This window comes from Talpa europaea (genome assembly GCF_964194135.1).
Source record: "Talpa europaea genome assembly, chromosome: 6".
Taxonomy (NCBI): domain Eukaryota; kingdom Metazoa; phylum Chordata; class Mammalia; order Eulipotyphla; family Talpidae; genus Talpa; species Talpa europaea.
This window is the reverse complement of record NC_140072.1, coordinates 41,297,827-41,321,093: the sequence shown is the minus strand read 5'-3', so window position 1 is coordinate 41,321,093 and position 23,267 is coordinate 41,297,827. Positions and strand designations below refer to the sequence as shown.

Sequence of the window (23,267 nt, the reverse complement as noted above, 5' to 3'; positions counted from 1 at the left end):
AGGAAAGGAACTTCCCACAGAGGGACAGAGCAGACAAGAAGGATGGAAGGGAAGAGCATGGCTTGGGAACAGAGACCAATGCAATTGGATGGCCCCACCATCACCTGCTCATTGCTCACAGATTATCAAGAAGTAGGGAAATAAATGAGAACTTGGCATACTCCTCTGGATGGTTGCTTTCCTCATTCTAAATAATTCCTTAGTTTAGATATCCCTTGCTCTTATCTCTAATACTAAAATGTGTTTTATAATTATAGCATTACACTTAAATCTTTCAATAACCATTAATAATGTGTCATGGGTATTATTCATTCTCTTTTATTTTGTCCTCCCTCCTCACCCTCCCTCCCCTGCCCTGGATGTTCATAGAGCCTGTAAATTCCCCCCTTTGGCCAATCTTTGCTGGGGAAATTGTTCTTTTTCAAGATTAAAAAAAAAGAAGTACAGTAGCAGTCTTTGTGAAAGAAAAACCAAAATCCTGTCAGGCTTCATTCTTCCTACTTCTTCAGCCTCCTACTGTTCATCTCATAGATAAGCCTCCCAGAAGTCGTGAAGGTCTTCCAAGCCTGTCTTTCAAGTACAGCTCTTAATAGTGCTTCTTTGGCTCCAAATACTAGTTTGCAGGTACTATTTACAATCTGTAGACCAAATCGAATGAGCTGGTGCAGGGTGGACAGGCAGACCCAGTCTTCCAAAGCCAGGAGTGGTTCTTCTATGCCGGTGCTTTATGGAAGGGTCTTAAGTCCCATACCTTGAGAACTGAGGTGCCTATTTGATTTTACACCACAGTAGGCACCCCAAAAAATGTTCATTAAATTATTTGAAAGTAGAGCGCTTCCTGGTTGTGTAAAAGTGTACTTATCAGGAATTCTGCTCTACCTCCTGCTGTCCCTGGGCACCCCTTGCCTTGTCTTGGCGAGTTCTCTTCTCTTCAGGAACCCACAGAGCCTGGAGTGCTGTTTTAAAGTTGCCATCCCACTTTGGTGCATTCTTATTTTTACTCTTTTGCTCCCATTGTATCATTGCTAAAAATAAATGAGGTGATAGAGTTTCTTGCCTAAGCTCATTACTACATTTGTTACATTTCTGCCACCAGAGTTTGCTGGTCTCTCTGTAAGGTCAGAAAGTATATTTCTACGTCTTTGATTCAGCCAATCTTTAGCATCTCAGAGTTTTTGTTTTTTGTCATCTTGGGTTTGTGAAAATCAAAATACTTCCCACAGAAAACTCTAATAAAGAGCAAGTGCTTCGCCTTCTGTTGTGGACGGTGCTAGGAAGGAAAGGAGGGCCCACACGGTGGGAGGACCCAAGGGCTCTAATGCAGACTGGAAGTAATGCCTGCCAGGCAGACAGAGTGGGCGGTTCTGTGAGAGAAATGGGAAAAATGGAAGGAAGGAAAGTTCCAACCCTTCCTCTGGCAAAATGCATGACTGTTCTTCAGCACAAAATACAAATTTGGGCATGCAACTTAAACACTGCCCACATGGAGCATAGACCAGAGGACAGGATGTAGAATAACCTTTGGAAATCACAACATGAAACCTGAGAAGGCATCAAGGGTGGCATCAGGGCAGCTTAAATGGTCCCTTGTGGCCAGTCTTTGAAATCCAAAGCAGACATATGCCAGAGCAGAATTTTAGCGAGGTTGGTAAAAGATCATTTCTGACTTTGCATACAAATGCTCTATCTGAATGTAAGTGTGGTAAGAGAAGCTATCTTACATTTTTGGATGTTTCTAGTAATGTAGGGTTAGGGAGTGGTCAAGGATGTTTATCTAAATTCTATTAAACTAATAACCTGTAGGGCTCCATTGCTTCTACACCATTATAGGGGGTAACATTCATTCTGTTCTTTTTCAACAGACTGGAAGCCTGCCCTCTGTGATTAATTTTTTCTTCTTAAAATTTCCTCCTAGAAATTAAAGAATAAAGAAAGAATTACAAAAGTTAAAATTTCATAACTTTTTTTTTTTAAAGATTTATTTATTTATACAAGCACTGGGTACAGTCAGAAGCACGGGAGGGTGAGAGAATTCACCAGAGCCAGAGCGGGGAACAGAACAGACAGACTGATGAAGAAATACACTGCTGAGGGGAGCAGCGGGCGCTGCAGGAGAGGTCTGTCGCGCCATGTCGATGGCTGGGGATCTAACCGGCGCTGCAGAGGCTGCGAGCAGCTTCGCAGCCCAACGCTCAACCGCTGCACCACCAGGGAAGGCCTAAAATTTCATAACTTTTGATGGTTTATCCTAGCCCAAAGACTTCTTGCTCTTTAATAGAGTACACTGTTCACAAGATTTTCAAAATTTCCTCTATGGTCCTTCTTCATGCTTAGTGACAGAGTTTGTGTGTTTTTCAAAACGGCAGTTAGGAAATGTATCTCTAGAATAATTCAAGACATTTTCTCCTTCTAAAGTTAAAACTTGTGCTCAACATATTCTCAGCAGGTATTATGTCAGTATTTAATAGAGTAATAATTTAATTTAATAATTTAATTTAGTGTATTATGTCAGCATTTTATAGAGCATTCATTTGTCATATTTCCAGATTATTATTTTGAAATCTTTGTTGAAATTTTGTTTCTATTTTGTTATCTGTAAATATTTTCTTCTTTTTGACATTATAAATAAAATTATTTTAATTTCTTTTTCATATTTATTGTTAGTGTATAGAAACATGATTTATTTTTGTATGCTAATCTTATGTAATGTTGCTTAATTTATTATTTCTAACAGTTTTCTGTGTATGTGTAATCTGTAGGCCTTTCCAGGTATATGATCATGTCATTTGTGAGCAGAGAGAATTTTACTTCTTCCTTTCAAAGTTGGATGCCATTTATTTTCCTTTCTTGCCTAGTTGATCTCTGGCTAGGACTTTTAATAATACGTTGAATAAAAATGGTAAAATCAGGCATCACTGTCTTGTCCCTGATCTTAGAGGAAAATTTTTCAGTCTTTCACCATCAAATAGGATGCTGGTTATGGATTTTCATATTGCCTTCATGATTTTAAGATAGTTTCCTTCCTATTCCTAGCTTCTAAGTGTTTTTATTGTGAAAAGGTGTTGACTTTTGTTAGAGGCTTTTTGGGGATCATCTAGAAGTTCATGTGGGTCTTTTCCTTCACTCTGTTGATGCAGTGTATTGCATTGATTGATTTTGTTCTGTTGCATTCCAGGAATGAATTCTACTTGGTCGCAATATATAAACCTTTTAATGTGCTGTTGAATTCTCTTTGCTGGTACTTTGTTGAAGATTTTTGCATCAGTGTTCATCAGGGATATTGGTCTGTAATTTTCATGTGGTGTCTATGTCTGGCTTTGGTACTGGGTAATGCCTCATAGGATGAGTTAGGAAGGGTTCCCGTCTCAATTTTCGGGTAACATTTGTGAAAGCTTGGTACTAGTTTTTATTCAAGTGTTTGGTAGATTTCACTAGTGAAGCTATCAGCCTACAGATTTTCTTTATTGGTAGATTTTCGACTGCTAATTCAATCTCCCTACTAGTTACAGGTTTATTTGGACTTTCTACGTCTCTGTAATTTAGCCACATTTGTTCATTTCATCTAGATTACCCAACTTTTTACTTACAGTTGTTTATAATAATCTATATAATATTTTTTATTTATGTAGGATCATATTGTCTTCATTTTCAGTTTTGATTTTAGTAATTTGAGTCTTCTTTTTTCTTGCTAAAGATTTGTCAATTTGGTGATCTTCTCAAAGAACAAAGTCTTGGTTTCTTTTGATTTTCTGAATTGTTTCTATTTCATTCATCTCTGCTCTTTTTTTTTTTCTTATTTCCTTCTGTTAGTTTTGGGTTTAGTTTGTTTAGTTAATTACTGACAGGGCAGGGTATACTATTGCTGTTTTGTTATTTATTTTCTTTTTGTATGTCATAGATTTTTTTTGTCCCTCACTTCCTCTCTTACTATTTTTCTCTGTATTTAATTGATTTTTTTTGGTAGCAACAAATTTTTATTCCCTTTACATTTCCTTTTGTGTATATTCTATAGAGTTTTTCTTTTTGTGCTTTCCATGAGGATTACATATAGCATCCTGAAATTATAATTATCTATTTTAAACTGCTGTCCATTTGATTTCAATATTAAAATTTTTTCTGTTTTTTGAGGCTTATTTTGTATCAAGCCTTGCACACTGCACTTACATCGTATTGGTACTCTTAATGGCTTTCAGAAATTACTATCTACATTCCAGAAATAAGGAAATCAAGACACAGAAGAATAACTAATTAACCCAAAGTCCAACAGCTAAAAAGTAACAAAATCAGAATTTAGTATAGCTCTTTTTACAATGGCTAAGATATATAAGCAAACTAAATGCCCCAAAGCAAATGATTGGATCAAAAAAAAACCCTGTGGTATATATACACAATGGAATTCTATTCAGCAATCAAAAATGATAAACTCATTCCATTTGCAGCAACAGGGATGGAGCTGGAAGGAATTATGCTCAGTGAAATAAGTCAGAAGGAAAGAGATATATAGTGGATGGTTTCACTTATAAAAGGAACATTGGGAAACCAAACAAGGGATGGGGGCAGGGCGGGGGAGAAGACAAAACTAGCAGGCAAACTGCAAATCAGGGACATTTAGCTGGGGACTGGGAGGGAAGGGATCAGTACAGAGGAGGGAAGAGCACAAGAGTCTATGGTGACATTCACAGGTGTCTTGGTGGTGGGAATTTTGTGGGGATTGCACCTGAAAGGAAAATGAACAACCATGTGAAAAATATAAAAATTTAAAAAAAAAGAATTTAGTGCAGCTCTGCCACACCCTCCAATGTTCCACCAGCACCATAATAGTCTGAACTCACACTTCCTTTGCATTCCCGTCACATCAGGTGGGGTGACTAAATGGCTTTGTTAAAACTTGTAGCTGACTAGTCCCTTTCTTTCCAAAACATGTAACTGATGACTATTCTTTTTATTTGACATTTAACATGGGTGTAGATGTTAAAATGGAATTACAGGAGTGGCAACACAGAGTTGAGACTCAAAAGTATACACATAAAAATGTTATCTGAAGCTTAAAGTGGCCAGTTTATAATGGAAATTTTCCTTAAAATTGTTAAAATTTTTTCCAATAATAAAATCAAACTTGGAACTATTCATTAAAGTAACAATATGCATTTTAAAACACTTGGATTGTTGTTCAATTAATACATTTTTTTCTCTTTTAATAGCCTGCTGCCAGAAACATTAATTGGAAACATGTGCTGCATTCATTTGTTGATATTTTATCGCCAAATTCTTGGAGATGTGCTCCTGAAAGATAGGATGAGCATGCAAAGTACTGGTAAGGGGCCTTTGCATTTTCCTTATGTCTTCAGGAAATATTACCTATGCTAAGCCATATCATCTGCTGCTGAAGATGACACTTGTAATAAAATATTTAGAGTAGCATAAATGCTAACAAACTACTTCAGATGCAACACCCTGTGCTCAATGTGTATCCTGTGTGAGCTCAGACAATGTAGATGTTTTCACACCTCTGATTCTGGAAAGTTGAGATGCTAAAACTCAGCTATAATCACATTTTTCCTTAATGTCTCTGAGTAATGTGATTTTACCATGTGTGTAGTATGTGCATTATCTCTTTGAGGAGAGATTGAAATCACCCAAAATAGTTGGTTCCTAGTGCACTATTCAGTGGCATAATAAAAATTGGTGAATCCAGGTAAAAGATCTTTAGGAGTTCTATGTACTATTTTTATTCTTGCAGCTTTTTGTAAGCTTGAATTTTCTTCCAGGTAAAATGTTAAATAGCGAGTTTTTAAAAATATCAGAGCGAGTTGTTACACATGATTGAACTTGCAAAGAAGAAACTGTGGGCTATAAGAATTGCCTCCCCCAACAAGTTTAATTTTATTGGACAGTCTTTGAATTCAGTAGATGAATTAGATGGGAGTCTTCTCAGGACTTACCACCTAGATAGATAGAGAGACATGGAACTCACAGTCAGGTGCCAGACATTTCTGAGAGAATAATGGTAACTCTGAGGGAAGGATAGTTAAGCCTTTTAATCATCACTTGTCTTTGAATTTATTTCAATGACTCAAAAAAAGTCAAGAATGACATTACCGCCTGCACAGCCTGCCCTGCCCTCACTTCCCCTGATGTTTCCTGATTCCTACTCAGCCTTCCAGAAGCAAGGGTGCCTCCTAATTGGAAGATCCCTTTTACCATCCACAGATATGTCATAAGGAGAACATAGATGAACAAAATGTCTAGTCTTATTCTATTCGTACTCACTTAATTTCCACCCTAAGAACTCCATCCACTTGATATAAAACTCATTTCAGAATTGAGTGATGTGTGGATGTAGGGGCAGAAGAGGGGACAGCTTTGTGCTTTCCTAGAAGTTAAAAGTATGTAGAATATATTGTTAACAAATCATACAACATGGTACTTTTAACCTAAATGTAATGTTTTTATGTCTAGTACAGTAAAATACATTGGCTAAAGCCTGGGTAAAATCCTTTCATTCTTTTGTCTTTCAGATTTAATTAGTAATCCCTTGTTGGCCACCTTCCCAAAGCTCTTGGAGCAGCCTGATGTGATGGATGCACTCAGGGTGAGTAGCATCCTCATGGTGGACACCCGATAACTTCTGAAAGCGCTTCCACCCACCATGTTAGGGAGTTACTGACACCTGCTCACAGGTTTGGTTTTGTTTTTTTCTCTTTGGATGATTTCTTCCAACCCTTGCCAATTATCTAGCTAACTTGGTCTCATCCTTCCCTTCCTATTATGAATGTTGCTTCCCAGGAGTTCTCATCCTTGGCTCAATAAGCAGAGGGAGCATCTGCTAAGTACACTATTGCAACTTCTTGCCTGTCATTTGTTCCTTGACTTAAGATGGCCAGTGAAATGGTTTGTTAAACAAAGTTGATTGAATTTTCTTAGGAGAGAGTCAGGGCTCGTGTGTCATTTTTAATTTAATTTTACATATACTGTCTACTGTGAGAAATAGCTGCAAAACGTTGTCATACCCTATGAAATTTCCAACTTTCAGATACTTTTTTAATTCAAAAATGGAAGTTTCATAAAGTTCAAGTTAATATATCAGAATCAATAAATATTAAAAGACCTGTATGCCTACAAGGAAAATACTCAGATAATATGACAAGTGCCCCAGGGTACATATATCCAGATTTTTGGCGATTTAAAGAAAGTGACAAACTAGGATCAGGAAAAATAAAGAGGTCCTGGGTGAAATGGACCTAATAAAAGGTCAGGGGCCCTGGCGGGATCTGGCATGCTGAGATGAGATGGAAATAGTAAGATGTCAGCTTGAGCAAACATTTTGAGGAAGGAAGGACTAGGGAGTGTTCTTAAGAACATGTGGTATTTCTGCATGTTGGAAATTGTCAGTAGATGAAGGGCAAGGTCAATGTGAGTGCAGGGTGTGGAAAGTGTGGGTGACGTGCTGTAGGGCATTTGATAGCACACAGAGGTAGACAAACTCACGTGCAGGAGGGAGGTCATAGGGGCCTGACAGAGAAATAGAAGGAGGAGATTATCATCCACAAAGATTTTCATCAGACTGAAAATGATTTCATGTGCTGGTTTGACCAGAGTCGGGGTCAGCAATAGTAACAGTGACATTTGCAGCAAAAGTCTTTTTTTTTTTTTTAGCATTTTTAGTTTATTTTATATATTTTTTACATCACTTTTCATTTTTCTACAATATATTCATTTTCATCTTGGTTATAGTCCCCTTACAATTCCCATCCACCTTGTTTTGATCCTACTCCCTCCTCCCCACCAATAGTTGCTTGTTACTTTATTATAAATAGTCTTTTTTCTGGTCCCTTATTAGGTTTTCTAAATTCCTGCTATGAGTAAGACCATCCGGTATTTTTTTTTCTTTCTGGTTTATTTCGCTGAGCATGATCCCTTCCAGCTCCATCCATGTTGCTGCAAATTGCATGAAGTTTATCTTTTTTTTATTTGCAGCAAAAAGTCTTAAGAAATGTTAGGGCATGTGATTACCCATGATTTCAGGCATTCATTTGGCACTGTCACTAGGTAATACAAAATTTCTCTTTCTTCCCCTATTAAGTCATAAGTTTCATATTTGCTCATTACACAGAATATACATACATTGATTCATTCAGCAAATATTTCACGAGAGCCTCAGTGGCTAAGGCACTGTGCTGAGCAATGAAATTACTCTCAGTGTATGATAATCTCAGAATCTCAATGTTGGTGTTGGGAGAAATCTTAGGGCTAATCTAGTCTGTGTGCTAGTCTAAACATTTCCCTGAAGAGCAGATTGCTCAGAGAAGTACAACCTGGCTAGCTGTGGAGCTCAGCAGTGGCCAGTCTGTGATAACTAACACAGGCCAGGCACTGTCCCTGCGAGGCAGCTCTGGGTAGTCAGGTCTGCCACGTACTCTTCAAGAAAAGGCATGTGGGTAAAGTTGTTCACATATATTATTAGATGAAAACACCCATTTGAGGCATATGTACATTTAAATATTTATTTATATACCTGCCTGTGAAAAGGTCTGGAAGAATATACTCTTTTTTTTTTTTTTTTTTTTTTTTTATAGAGGCATGCTTTATTTATTTGTTTGCTGGTTTGTTTGTTTGTTTTGTTTATACATGCACTGGGTACAGTCAGAAGCGCGGGAGGGTGAGAGAATTCACCAGAGCCAGAGCGGGGAGCAGAGCAGGCAGAAGGACCGAAGTACACTGCTGAGGGGAGCAGCGGGCGGCAGGAGAGGTCTGCACGCCATGTGGGACCCTCCTCTGGTGGCCGGGGAGCAGCCGGGGATCGAACCGGCGCCGCAGAGGCCGCGCGCAGTTTCGCAACCCAGCGCTCAACCGCTGCGCCACCGGGGAGGCCCCTGGAAGAATATACTCTTAAGCAGTTAACAGTAATTCCCTTTGGACTATGGGTTATTTCTTCTGTTCTTTTCTTAGTTTTTCTACCAGGAATTATTTGTGTGTTAAATGATAAAAATTTAAAATTGTGATTTGTTTCTACATTCTTGAGTCTTCTCTTCATGGCAAACTATATTACTTAGGATAAGCCAGTCTGTGGTAACTAACACAGGTTTTTCTCTTACTCATGGTACTCATCCACATGGATCAATGAAAGACCCTGCTCCATAGTCACCAAAGGATGTACACTGGAGGCGAGTCCACTTTCTTATAACATCATCTGGAACAAGTGACTTCCTCTGTTGCCAGTTGCCCCTGCAAGAAAAGAGAAAATGGAGAATTGTCCTGCATTTCCCTGCCATTGCCCCCACCTGGCACAGGCCTCTTATGCTCTTTTGTCATTGGCCAGAGCCAGTCACATGGCCCCACTTAATTCAAGACAGTTCGGAGGTAGTCTGTCCCAGATGGAAGGGAGAAGTGGATCTTGGTACATAATAGTGACACCCCCTACTCCCCAACCTCCATCACACATGCTTGCTATTCCCCACTGGGAACACCCCACTGAGTTTTCACACTGAGTGAAACATCCTGCTGCTTGCTGGTAATTCCAGTAAAAATGATGTGGGACTTTAACATTTAACTACCAAACAATAAGCCAGGTGCCTTTTAAAGTTTACATTGTGAAGTGTGTGAGCCTCCCAGCGTTAACTTAGCTAAGTTCATTTTGCTTGTGGTGGTTGTTGAAAATGGCACTTGACCTATTTAGAAACACTCTGGTTCTTAATGGTCCTCTTCCAACTCTCCAGGACCCACAGGCCTGGCAGTTGATAGGGGGCAGACCACAGTCCTTTCAAGGCAACAATTGAGCCTTTCAAGGCGAGGCTCATGAGGAGCACAACCTTGGACTCTGGTAGGAAACGTCCTCTTTATTTCATGGAGAATCGTATTTCTTGGTGCCCTATATCACATTCACCCAGGGCTTTCCTACTGAGAAATGGCTGAGGATTTCATGGAATCTATGAAACTGGGCACCAATGGGAAGATCCCTGCAAATAGACACAATGGTGAGGCCTGGAATGAGCAGTCTGGAAACTGAGCACCTTTCCCCCTCCTCCACCTTGCTTACAGTCTGCCTGGATCTAGTTCTCTGAATGTCTTGATTTGTACATACTTCTATAGGATTGATTGAACTCTGGGTTTGTTTTTATTTCTTTCAAGAGGTTTTATGAAGCCGGTAGAAAGATTGAAAATATTTACTTGCAAATTCTATTTCAGTTCATCTTACCCTGACCACTATATCACGAAGACATATAGAATCCTGGGGAAGGGTAGTATTTAGCAGCGTTTTCTGTTTTCGTTCCTATCTTACCTTAAAAGGTTAATCATATTTTATTGTTCATATAAGGCACATCTGGTGTTGGTATGTTTGCGTGGATGTGTTACTGTTTCACTGATCAGTTCTTTAATTAGTTTTGACTTACTAGAATCATGGGTTTCTGAGGTGTTTCTCTCTGATATTTCCCACCTAGTCAGTCTGGTTCTGGTCATTAACAGTATTGCTTGATTACAGATTAACCTTTTTTCACGTGCAGGTTTTAAATAGTGCTTTTAACCTCAGCCATAAGTTTAAGTACATTGAAGTTACAGAACTGTGGCAAAGACTTACGAATACTCCGAGTAGTATAATATTTCTGTTTGCTTTTTAGAGTTCATGGGCTGAGAAAGAAAGCACATTGAAAAGATCAGAGAAGGTAATTTGATTTTCCATGCTGAACTTACCATTGGCAGTACTCAGTGTTTGCTTGCACATTCTAATAATGCCTCTTTTTTAGCTAAAGTAGCCAGTCATCATTCTTGTTATGCAGTTAAACTGTCATTACAATTGTAAATACACATGGGTGGTTTTTTCCTAATGTGAAAAGAAATTCTTGATCCAGACACTATTTTCAGATGACTGAATTCTTTTAAATTCAGGGGAAGTTTCTAAACCAAAATCTCCCTTTTGGCTATCAAATTTCTATTATTTTTTAAAAAATCCTCTAGCTCTCAAAATATGTATCAGGTAAGGAGAATGGAAAAGAAAATTGACCTAAACTGAAGGCTTAGGTCATTGACAAAACCCATGGCTCATGCCTCCCTCGCCAGAGAAGCATGGTCATTACCCAACAGGACTTGTGTCAATCAAGGAGTCATGGCTTGACTGTTCCAACCTAGGATGGGCAGACGTCTTTATAATGGGCCAGATAGTAAATGTTTTTGGCATTGCAGGTCATAGGTCTCTGTCGCAACTATAATATTTCACTCTGCCATTGTGATCCAATATCAGCTGCAAATGATATGCAAACAACTGTGATATGAGCACAGCTGTGCTTCATAAAACTTAATAAAATGAGACAGTGGGCTGCATTTGTAACATGGGCCATGGTTTTTGAACTTCCAATCTGAAGTATTAATTATCTGCAAGGAACATGAGAGAACAAACAAAACTAAATATTGAGAAAAACTGTATAGATATTATATATTTGTAGCTATTATATCCTTATTTGAGTTTCTATGAACCAGTATCATCTACATTGGCCTTTGCTAAAATTGGCAGTTTTAAGGCTGTTCCAGTGTAGAAGTGGACAAGGTGCTGGGCCTTAGTCCTATAAAAATTATCCCCTCCACACATGCTTGGAGGTACTGCCAGGTGTGGATCTCTCCACCTCAGGCTTCTCTGCTCTCTGAGATCCCCATCCAGTCTGTGAGTGTCAGGACTGGCTGACAGTGTGGTCATTGTGGTACTCAGTTATCTGGAAAAGGTTTGACAATTTTTTATTCCTTGGATCTGCTTTTTCTGGATTCCCTGCAGAATACCTGCCACCCAGCTCTCATGACAGCTTTGCAATTATCTCTGATACGCTGTGATCCGATGAAGTGGATTCAGCAGACTTCACAGTGTCTTAGTTCTGTGAACCTGGAACCATACCCTTGTCACCAGAATTAGATTCAGCACCAGGGTTTCCGTGATAGAATGTGAGACACCCTTGGAGCTTCAGCGACACCCTGGTCTCAAGGAGCCACTGCAGACCCTCAGGGAGAGCTGCTTATCTCCATTCCCATGACTCTTGCTTGCTTCCCCCTCGAGGGCACTCTTTCCTGACTGCTGATTCAGAGCTTGCACCAGGCACCTGCCAGGCACCAAGCACCTCCATCCCGCACAAAGTTCAGAGTTTTAGTTAACAGAGTTCGTAGAAATTCATACTTAAAAATTAACGATATGGAGCTCCTCGTAATTATTTGTGATGCTGTTTTCCCAGAGAGACAGAGAGTACCTGAAGACTGTGTTTCTCCTGGTTTACCATGATTGTGTGCTGCCTCTTCTCCATTCCACGTTCCTGCCCCCCTTCCGGTGGGCAGAAGAAGAGACTGAGGCTGCACGTTGGAAAGTCATCGCTGACTTCCTTAAGCAAAACCAAGAAAATGAGGGTGCCCTTCAAGCTCTGCTGTCACCAGATGGAGTCCACGAACCTTTTGACATTTCAGAGCAGACCTATGACTTCTTGGGTGAAATAAGAAAGAATGCAGCCTGAGGATGGCCCTCAACCCTCAGCTTCCCCTGAATCTGATGAACTGTTTGTGATGACCTGAAAAAAATGACAGAACCAAAAGTAACTATCAAATAACAACCTAGGTTTTACTTTTTTTTACAGGCCACATTTTATAAGAAATATTCACCCAATTATTTGAATATGTTTTAAAACATTATAAAAAATTAATTGTATAAGAAATACTGTATCTAAATGTAAAGAGATAATTTTCAAAAACCAACTAACTTAAAGTTGGCTGTATCTATAATTTGTATAAAAGTAACATTTTATCAAAAGCTAGTAAGTCTAGTATCCAGAATATGTAATGTATGATTATAGCTAATAAAGTTTATGTTGTGAAATGAAAGGGGAATCAGTAGAATCTATTTGATGAAGTTGTTATTAATCACTTAATTCAGTTCAATATTTGCATGAGATTTAGCCTATTAGATATAAAAGCAGAATCTAGTTTTGCCTTTTCAAATCCATGTAAATATTCTTTCAAAAAAAACATGCAGAAAACTTTTAGGCTTTGGGGAGTAAGTAAATGCGCACCCCATAGCAAAGAACAAAGGTTTTGTTGCATTTCAGTAAACCGGTGACTATTGGTAATTGTCCCAAGGCTTTAACTTTATTAAGTACAGTTTTACTGTAATAATACAGCATTTACTGAGTGCCTACTGTGCGTGTTGTCAATTAACTTGGTTAACCCTCACAACCCTCTCTTTTCCCCCTATGTTACTGCTGAAGAAACAGACCAGGCAGGTGAAGTAACTTGCCTACCATCAGAGGTAGTAAGTAGCACAGTTAATATACCAGTGAAGACACCATGTATATTTTTCTGGTCACCCTCATCAGTGCAACCCTGTAAGAATTGCTTGTGAACATAGAACACAAGAAGGCTCTTTGAAGACAAGACGATCAAACTAGGAAGAGTTTAATCCAGAGGATCAGAATACCAGTTGAGGTAGTGGTTTTGATGGCATGCTACCGTATAAGAGGTATTTATTTTTTTTTAAAGATTTATTTTTATTTATTTATACAAGCACTGGGTACAGTCAGAAGTGCGGGAGGGTGAGAGAATTCACCAGAGCCAGAGCGGGGAGCAGAACAGGCAGACTGACGAAGTACACGGCTGAGGGGAGCAGCGGGTGGCAGGAGAGGTCTGCGGGCCATGTGGGACCCTCCTCCGGTGGCCAGGGAGCAGCCGGGAATTGAACCAGCGCTTCAGAGGCTGCGGGCAGCTTCACAACCCAGCGCTCAACTGCTGCGCCACCGGGGAGGCCCAAGAGGTATTTATTTTTTGGAGACCTATCATATAATGAAACTTCTGGACTGTTATCTTAGTGTAGTGCCAGTAAGGCACAGGCCAGGATATTTATAATCCTGTGCAGATGGGTAAAGAAGAATCCTGGAGCCCTCAGCGGCTTTGCAAGGCTTTTATTGAGTTTACCAGCTACACAGCAGGCAGGGGTGCCGGGGGTGGGGGCCGGTGGGAGTGGGGGGCACCGGGAGAGGCTGTCCGGTGTTCTCTCGTGGTCTCATTCTCTCTCTTCTGCTTCTCTTTCATGCCTTTTTGGTTCCATTTTCTGGCGTCCAGTGACACCGCCCTTATGAGCTCAATCTGTCAGCACAGGTGTACCCACCTATGCATGCCCACACCCTACTCCAGGTGCCCGCCATCGGGCATGCATGCAGGACCGCAGGGAACCATCATCCATCCTCAATGGCAGGAGGGCAGAAAAGCCTGATAATCACTTACCCTACAGTCAGCTTCCCCTAAACCCTTCACCTGAACTTAACTTGGGTCTTCATGCCAGAATTAACATGGCAAGGAAGGGTGACAAGAAATTTGGCCTTGGAAAAGAGATCACACTCTCTCGAAAAGCTGGTTTCTGCAGATTTCCAACCCCGAGTTCCCCTCTGCCCTAAGCGCCTGGGGCAGCTGAGTGTTCAGGGCCATTCTTTTGCCCATTACTGTGCAGCTGCCCAGAACTTCCTAAGGTAGTACTCACCCTTCTCTGGGGCTGTGGCCCCCTCCAGCTCGTACTCAGCAGGAGGAGGTTTCTCCCTTTCAAATGGAGGTGGCCAGCGTGTAAGGGGTTTCCCCACTCTGTCCCTGACTGCCACCTCTTGGGCCCCTGCAGTCAAACTTTGAAAGAACATGAAAACGTGTCACTCCCCATCGTGAAGTTCTCTTTTCCATAGAATTTTTAAATTCTAAGTGCCACCTTTTAATTCTTTTTAGTCATTTAGCTTACTGGCTTTACTCCAAGGGTGGGGCATTTTGAATGAAAGGAAATATTACTAGAGAATTCTTTTCAATGAGAAGAGAGAGCTTTCTTTAGAATGTGTTTTTGCAGACTGTCTTCCGTGCTTGAAATGTGTCATAATGGACAAATGCAGGCCACCTTATTGTTCTGACACATGAGAAAAATATGGGGACATGAGAGGAAAGAGTTTCAGTGATGTTTAGGCACAAAGGCAGTCTGTAATAGGAGGGGCCTCTGCAGGGGTGAGGGTGACTCTGCCATTGGGAGACTCCACCTTCTCTCTTCAGTGCAATCTTTAAAACAAAACAAAACAAAACAAAACAATGAAACCTAACTGGTTTTTTAAGTGCCACTTTTTAGCTTCCAAAACAGGAAAAGGTTGTCAGGAAGCCAAAAACATCCTGGAAATGAGTCCTAGGGGTCTATGTCAAGGAGTGTGACTTAGCAACACACTGAATTAATCGTGAGCTGAGCTCAGGAGCAGCAGGGTGACCAGCAGTTCATTCCTGAGTGACCACACCAGTGCCTACCTGTCAGGCCAGGGGTCTCCCCACATCAGAACAGGGGCAAGGACAGGGTTGAGCAGAAAGCCTAACTGTAATCTCTGTGGCACTCTAGCCCCAACCTCCCAATCTTTTAAAACTAATGGAATCTCCTAGCCATCAGGTCTGTGGGAGAGGAATAACATTGTGATTCCCAGTTCCCTCTTCTGGTGCTTGTGCTAGATGGCAAAGGGTCTTTAGTGTTGTCATGTTCTAGTGTATGAGACCAGAACTACTCCCAAGGAACCACTTGAAATATACAACACCACATACAGGTGGAGTAGGTTCAACTTGCCAACCCAGTGGCATTCTGGAAACCCATCAGTTGAACAAAGGAGGGGCTAGAAGTGTCATCTGCCCATTGAGAACTTTGTCAGCTTTGAGCATTGTAGGATATCCTTTGCTGTGGACTGGCTCAGCTTCCTCGTGGGAAGCATTCCAAGTTGGGACTTTTTCACAGGGCTTGGAGGTAAGCAGAGCTAGCTGTCATCTTGCTGCTTTGTGTTCTGTTCCTTAAAAAAACCTCACGGTGCATCTGAGGTTTGTAATTGTCCTTTGATTCATTCATTTATTCAACACATATTCAATGAGCACCTAATATGCTGCAGGCTCTGAGGACACAGTGGGGCAGCACTGGCATGATCCTTGTCCTAACTTACAATGTGTGAGGTGGACAGTAATCACAAAAAAGAACTATGAAGCATGGGTACAGACAGCTAAAAGGGCCTATCACTGTGTATTTTTATTGTAGTTACATTAACCTTCCAACACCACTGTGGTCTGGATGTGATAGCACCACACCAGGCACAAAGTAAGCAGTCAGTATAGGAGTTCCTTCCTGCCCACAGTCTCTCTCTACAAACTCTACTATTCAACATTGGGAACAACTAGATTCCAAACAATTAGGGGATGAACCCTCACTCTCTGAGCGCCCCACCTCCCCGCCACTTGCTGCTCAGGAAAACATGGACTTGATAACCTGGTATCCCCAATATCCAAACTTGCTATCTGAGCTTCTAATGTTCGAATGCAGTAACTAAATGGATTTGGACAGGGAGGGCCGAGTAGGGTGATGGTGAATGGTGAGTGAGGAGCTGTCCTGCCTCGGGTAGGAAATGGAGGCCTGGAGCTTTCAGATTCAGCATGACACTAAATGATGGTACACAGGTCTTCATGCAGCAATAGAATGGAAAATGGAAGCTATTCATGGAATACAGCTCATCCTCAGGACTGTGCTAGTATGTCTGCTTAGTCCCTTCCTGATGCTAAGGAAACAGGCTAGACCTTAACCTAGTCATTTGTGTTTAACTTGGCAGCAAATATTAACTATGTGTAGGGTAGGTAAAAGGTATCAGGCTTTTCTGCCCTCCCGCCATTAGGATAGATGCGGGAACCCTGCAGACCTGAATGCACGCCTGATGGCGGGCGCCTGGAGTAGGGTGTGGGCATGTGTAGGTGGGTACACCTGGGCTAAGAGACTGGTTTATAAGGGTGGCACAGCAGAGTGCGGTGTGTGGTGGTGCGGTGTGGAGGGTGGAGGAGGGCAGTGGAGTGTGCGGAGGAGAGCGGCGACTGCAAACAACAGCAAAGAGCATGTGGCTGCTAGAACCATTCATAAACCTGCCCGGAATGGGTTGGTTGCATTACAAGTGGCGTAGACAGCAGGACGGTTCGAAGCAGGACGGCTCTTCGCAGACGAAACCCTTTGGAACCTGGGGAGGATTTGCCAGGTGGCCGGCCACGAGCAGATGGTACTCGGTGGCCGACCTCCTCGCCAGGAATGGCCAGAGGTAGATGGATCCCCGGGGCAGTTGGAACAGGCCCTGTATGAAACAGAAGAAACCCTGAGTGGATGCAGTGCCCGCGAGGCGGCAGGAGCCGTGGGATGGGTGTTTCTCACAGCTCTGCGAGAGTCCAGACAGAAAGAGCAATCTAGGGTCCAGCAAGTACGGGATGAAATGCGAGAAGAGATGCGGATACTGCAACAACATTTGAGGAATCTGGAGGAAGAAGTTCGGAGAAACCAACCCACCATTCCGGAGACGCCAGACTCCGTCTCAGAAAGGAAGGAGAGGGAGGCTGGCCTTTGCCCGAATCGCAGCTGGTGGTGGCAAACCAACCTGCGACCCCGGAGATGCAAGACTCCTCTGGAGAGGAGGAGGAGGCTGGTCCCATGCTCCGGGCCCGCCCGGTGGTGACTCAGAAAATGAAGCGGCAGCGACCATTGGCCCCAGGTGGTCAGGCTGCGGGACCACCACAGATGACGGAATTCACTACCTACCGACCTTACACCCAGGCAGAACTGCAGGACTTGGGCAAACAGTTCTGCCAGAAACCAGGGGAACCCTTGGCAGCCTGGCTGCTATGTTTATGGGGACCTGGGGGTGGATGGGATTATTTGCACGGCACAAGAGATGGAGAGACTGGCCTCCGTGACTTCACACCCATCCTTGCGACAGAGGCTGCAGAACAGCTGGCGGTGTGGCCAGGGCGACCACACCCTCCTGTAGTGCATAATGGCTGCCATACGGACAGTATGGGCTGATGTGGGAGACGTGCCAGAGACAGTAAGCGGTTGGCAGACGTTTGCCGAGCTGGTACAGGTACTTGGGGAATTGGGGATGCAGCAGGCCTTGTTTAATGTGAATACCCGTGGTCCTGACGACGAGCATTTCACAGCAGGGATGAGAAACTTGGTATTAAAGAATGCCCCCTCCTCCTCATTTGGATCCCTATTGGCAGTTCTAGCACCCCATGTGAGACGTCAGATACAAGACGTCACAACAATGATAGCTAGCTTGGGCGAAGTTGAGAGCCAGCGCTCTCAAACTCAGAAAGGAATACGGGTAGTTTCTGAAAAGTCAAGAGGAATGCCAAGGAGGACAAGGAAGCCTCTTGGCATCACAGAATCTATTAAAGTCACCCATAATCAAATGAGGGATCCCTGTGGTCCTGAATGCATGCCTGATGGCGGGTACCTGAAGTGGGTACACCTGGGCTGAGAGACAGTTTATAAGGGCGGCATCACAGGGACGCCAGCAGAAGCCGAGAAAGAAGAAGAGCAGAGAGAATGTGAGAGAAGGCCAGAGAGCCCAGAGTAAGGACTTGCTGGGGGCTGGGAGGCCTGCTAGCCCGGCACCCCTGCCTGCCATATGCCTGGTAAATCTAAATAAAAGACCTGCAAAAGCCACTAAGGACTCTGACTCCTTCTTTACCCGGTCTGCTGGATCAGAAAACCTGCTCAGTGGCCATTCCTGCCACTACACTATTGCAGAACTTTGTCCTTTCAAAGAGTCCACTTGTAGGATAACAACAACAAAAAAAATGCTCCACATTTTCTGACCCTTCTCCAGATAGATCGCTCTGGTGACCCAAATATTATTGAGTCTTTTGTCTTCCTATCAGCTGTCCTTTGACCCTGGGGCATTCTTTTCTGATCAGACCTTACAGATAAACACCGGGAGTTAGACCCAGTTCTGCCTGACAGCCACAAATCATAGCCTTTTCCTAGCCAGGACCTATCTATGTGCTTTCTGTCTCCCCCAGTTGAGCGTCAAAGTGACCCTGATTTGTAGAAAAAGTAACTGTGGGAAGGGGGAAATCCAGGTTCCTCTTTCGTGGGCATCTGCTGCTTTTGCTGCCCAGCATCCATTTGCTTCTCTCTGGGAAACTTCACCCACTCCCCCTTCTAGAGGAGACACCCTTGGACACACACACCCCCCACACACAAACATTTTTTAGCCTGGCTCCACGAGTGGGCTCTGATTGGCTCAAGGAGATCAGCATATCCCAACCCCTGGTCACAGTGGTGGACTGGGAATGAGCCAGTAGAGAACAAATCCCAGAAGATTTACTCATTAGAGACTTCTCCTTTCCTGCTTGGTGTAGTGGGAGAGGTGGGAAGGGAGTGCTTTGTGCTGCAGCAGTATGGCTGCCAGGAAGGGAGAGCTTAGAGTGGTGTATGCATGGGTGTGGCACTCGGTGAGGGTAAGAATGAGTCCAACCTCAATGATATAACAGGCAGATCATAAACAGGAGATCTAGTCCTTGGGAATATTATTCAACTCTCACCTGAAGTTAATGCTCCTTCTGGACTTATTTATCTGAGGTAGTAAATTTCCTTCATTGTTAAAGCTGGGTGTTCATTAAACCCTAACTATGGAAATAACCCTAAGGGATGTAAACATTTCTGGTTTTCTCCTGGCCTGTCCCTGATTTTTTTTAGGCAACCTGTAAATCTTTTCTTAAAAATACATAAAGCCTCCTCCCCTGCAGTATGTCTGATTTATAATTGTCCATTTTTGCTTTGTTGTGTATTGTACTGTTATTATTTTTTTACATTGATGTCTTATTGGGTTCCCCTATATTCCTGCTATAAGTGAAACAATCCGATATTTTTCTTTTTCCTTCTGGCTTATTTCACTGAGCATAATTCCTTCTAGCTCCATCCACGTTGCTGTGAATGGCATGAGTTTATCTTTTTGATGGCTAAATAATATTCCATTGTGTATATATACCACATCTTCTTGATCCAGTAATCTATTTTTGGGCATTTTGGTTGTTTCCAGGTTTTACCTATTGTAAATAGTGCTGCAATAAACATAGGGTTACAGGTGTTCTTTTGAATCAATGTTTTTGTGTCCTTTGGGTGAATCCATAGGAGTGGAATTGCCAGGAAACCCCTAGCATTTTAAGTAGAAGAGTAGAGGGAGCACAAAATTTGAGAAGGGACCCAGAACTGGGAACTGGGAAGTGGTGAGGAAGTCATGGAGAGAAGAGAGCCAAAGAAAGTAATCCATAAAAACTCCTGCATTCACCCCAAGGCTGACCATGCTCGGCATATCAAGAGATTTGGTCAAAACTAACACATACACTGAACACATCAGAATGCAAGCCTCAAAAATTGACTGATAGTGTTCAGAGAAGACAAGTAAGAAATTGCAGCCTGAACCTAACCAGATTGATTGACTGATGAAACAAAAAGTCAACATTTTCCATAGGATTTAAACAAAACCCATAACCCCATAGCTTAATATTCAAAATGTCCAGGATGCAATCAAAAATTACTTGATGTTGAAGACCCAGGAAAATCTCAATATCTCTCAAGGGAAAGAGAAAAACAAAATCAAGAGACAACTCTGAAATAACTTTTAGGTGACACAGTTGCAATCAAGACATTAAAGTGATTACAATCATGGTCCAAGAAGTGAGAGTAAATCCCCTTGAAATAAATAGAAAGAGCAACAGTCTCGTCAAAAAAATCACACAATGGGGCCTCCCTGGTAGCACAAGGGGTTGGGATGCAACCTATGAAGCTATCTACAGCCACTGTAGCGCGAGTTTGATCCCCAACCAGGGAGCAACCCACATGACACAGCAGACCTCTCCTGTCTCGCCTGCTACTCCCCTCAGCAGTGTATTTCAGTCGATCTGCCTGTTCTGTTCCCCATTCTGTCTCTGGTGAATCCTCTCACCCTCCCACACATCTGGCCTGTACCCCAGTTCTTGTATAAATTAAAAAAAAAGCTAAATGAAACTCTTCAGACAGAAGGAAATGATGATAAAAGGAAACCTGGAGTATTAGGGATAAAGCAGCACAACAGAAATAGTAAATATCTGGGTAAACATAATGGATTCTTTTAATTTCCTTAAAATATATGACTGTTGAAAGTCAAAATCACAACATTGTCTAATGGAGTCGATGTGTGTATAGATGACATGTCTGATAACTACAACTGAAAAGCCAGGGGGCAAAGAGTCCTGTGTGGTCCCCCAAGATTCTACCTTCAACTTGAAGTGGCAAAATAAGTAGACTGAAAAGTTAACTATGTGCATTGTAATTCCTACAGCAGCTTCTAAACAAGTAATAAAAAAGAGATGTAGTCAAAATGAGTTAAAGTGGAATACTGAAAATATTCAAACAACTCACAAAAATGCAGGAAGGAGGAAATAAAAAAGAAAATGAAACACAAGAGAAACAAAAACTGATAAACAAAATGACAGACATAAATCCAAACATACCAATAATTACATTAAATATAAATAGTCCAAGCATAGCAATTAAAGTCTGTTAGAGTGGATTTTTTTAAAAAAGATTTATTTATTTATGCATACCAGAGCTGGGGAACAGGCCAGGGATGTGGGGGGGGGGTGAGAGGATTCACCAGAGACAGAGTGGGGAACAGAACAGGCAGATTGACTGCAATACACTGCTGAGGGGAGCAGCGGGCAAGGCAGGAGAGGTCTGCTGCACCATGAGTGGTTCCCTGGCCAGGGATCAAACTCATGCTGCAGTGGCTGCGGATTGCTTCATAGGTTGCATCTTAACCCTTGTTCCACCAGGGAGGCCCCAGAGTGGATTTTTAAAAAGAGAGGCAATTATAGCACAGTCACACACAAACACCAAAACCCCTACTATAGATGCAGTGATAGAGGTAAGTTCAAGTGGAAAGATATATACCATGCAAATACAGAGTGTGTTATCATATATTACAACCATCGATTATAAACAATAATACTTGCAGACATTGTTGGTGGAAATATAAATGTTTTAACCAGTTTGAAAAATAGTTGACATTATCTGCTAAAAAGTACACCACATGATCCATGACTACCTTCTTAAGATATTCCCAATAGAAATGCATATACAAATGTGCCAAAAGATATATTCTAGAATGTTCATAGCAGTGTTTTAATTATGACCCCAAATTGAAAGAACCCAAATGCTCATTAACAATAGAATGGATAAATAGTAGCACATTCATAAATGGGAATACCATGTAACAGTGAGTGAAAGAGAGCAACACACAACAGCGTGGAGTTTCACAGGCATACCATTAGTGGAAGGAGCCAGACACAATATAGTCCATTCAAAATCAGGCAAAAACCACTTATGGGGTGAGGTATCTTGAGAGTAGGTATTTGGGGAGGAAAGAAGGGAAGTGATTGGGAGGAGGGTGGCAACCTTCCATTTCTTGCTCCAAATAGTGGTTGTTATGTTCTCTGTGTTCTGTACACCTCAAGGTACTATTCCTTAGTTTAAAAAAACATTTGGGCACCTCCCTGGTGGCACAAGGGGTTTAGTCTCGGCACTATGAATCTATCAGCAGCCACTGCAGTGCAAGTAGTGCAAGTTCGATCCCGGCCAGGGAGGTGACCCATATGGCGCAGCAGACCTCTCCTGTCTCACCCACTGCTCCCCTCAGCAGTGTATTTCAGTCGATCTGCTTGTTCTGCTCCCCACTCTGTCTCTGGTGAATCCTCTCACCACCACCTACCCCCCACCTCTGGCCTTTTCCCCAGCTATTGTATGCATAAATAAATTTAAAAAATAAATCTTAACTAAAAAATTTTTTTGAAACTTTTTTTTATCAGAATGGAACTATAAATAGGGCAGGTGCTGGTCTTACCATGGAAAAGAGTCAGAAGAGAAGTGATCTCAGCATTAGAATTAGACAAACCAGTAATTTATCAAGCATCTACCAAAGGCCAGAACTGCCCTAGATGTTTTCACATATATTGTCTCATTTTACCCACCCAACTAACAAGTGAGAAGATGGAGGCAATGATAATAGTGATGGACAGCTTCAAGTACTGCTTGAGTGAATTTAAAATTAACTCTTATCCTCAGCCCTAAGAGCTGGGAACCAGCAAGCTCTCTACAGACCACCCTTCTGGACCCGGCACCCCCACGGCCTCACACCTGTATGTGTCTCCAAGTGCATTTGCACCCACAGCCCCAGAGAGGCACTGACTGGACTGGAAGGTGAGCAGCTGATGTGGGGTGTGTTATAATTTCTCATAAATACTATCATACTTCTCAGTTAAATGTAAATATTTAACATATGCCACATTTTTTTATGAATGAGTGATTTTATTTTATTTTTTATTTTTTTATTTTTATTTTTATTTATTTATACAAGCACTGGGCACAGTCAGAAGCGCGGGAGGGTGAGAGAATTCACCAGAGCCAG

The 23,267-nt window shown here is 42.0% G+C and overlaps 1 protein-coding gene across 1 annotated transcript in view; it reads left to right on the top strand.

The window, feature by feature from the left end:
- The window catches only part of NPHP1 (nephrocystin 1), a gene marked incomplete at both ends in the record, with an annotated part of 36,274 nt that extends 23,792 nt beyond the window's left edge, over positions 1 to 12,482 (top strand). Inside the window, 4 exons of the mRNA XM_084235449.1 lie at positions 5,202 to 5,314; positions 6,519 to 6,592; positions 10,617 to 10,661; positions 12,210 to 12,482. Of these exons, the coding sequence (XP_084091575.1) occupies positions 5,202 to 5,314; positions 6,519 to 6,592; positions 10,617 to 10,661; positions 12,210 to 12,482 (505 nt within the window). The remainder of the gene's footprint in view (positions 1 to 5,201; positions 5,315 to 6,518; positions 6,593 to 10,616; positions 10,662 to 12,209) is intronic.
- Between the last annotated feature and the right edge of the window lie 10,785 nt (positions 12,483 to 23,267).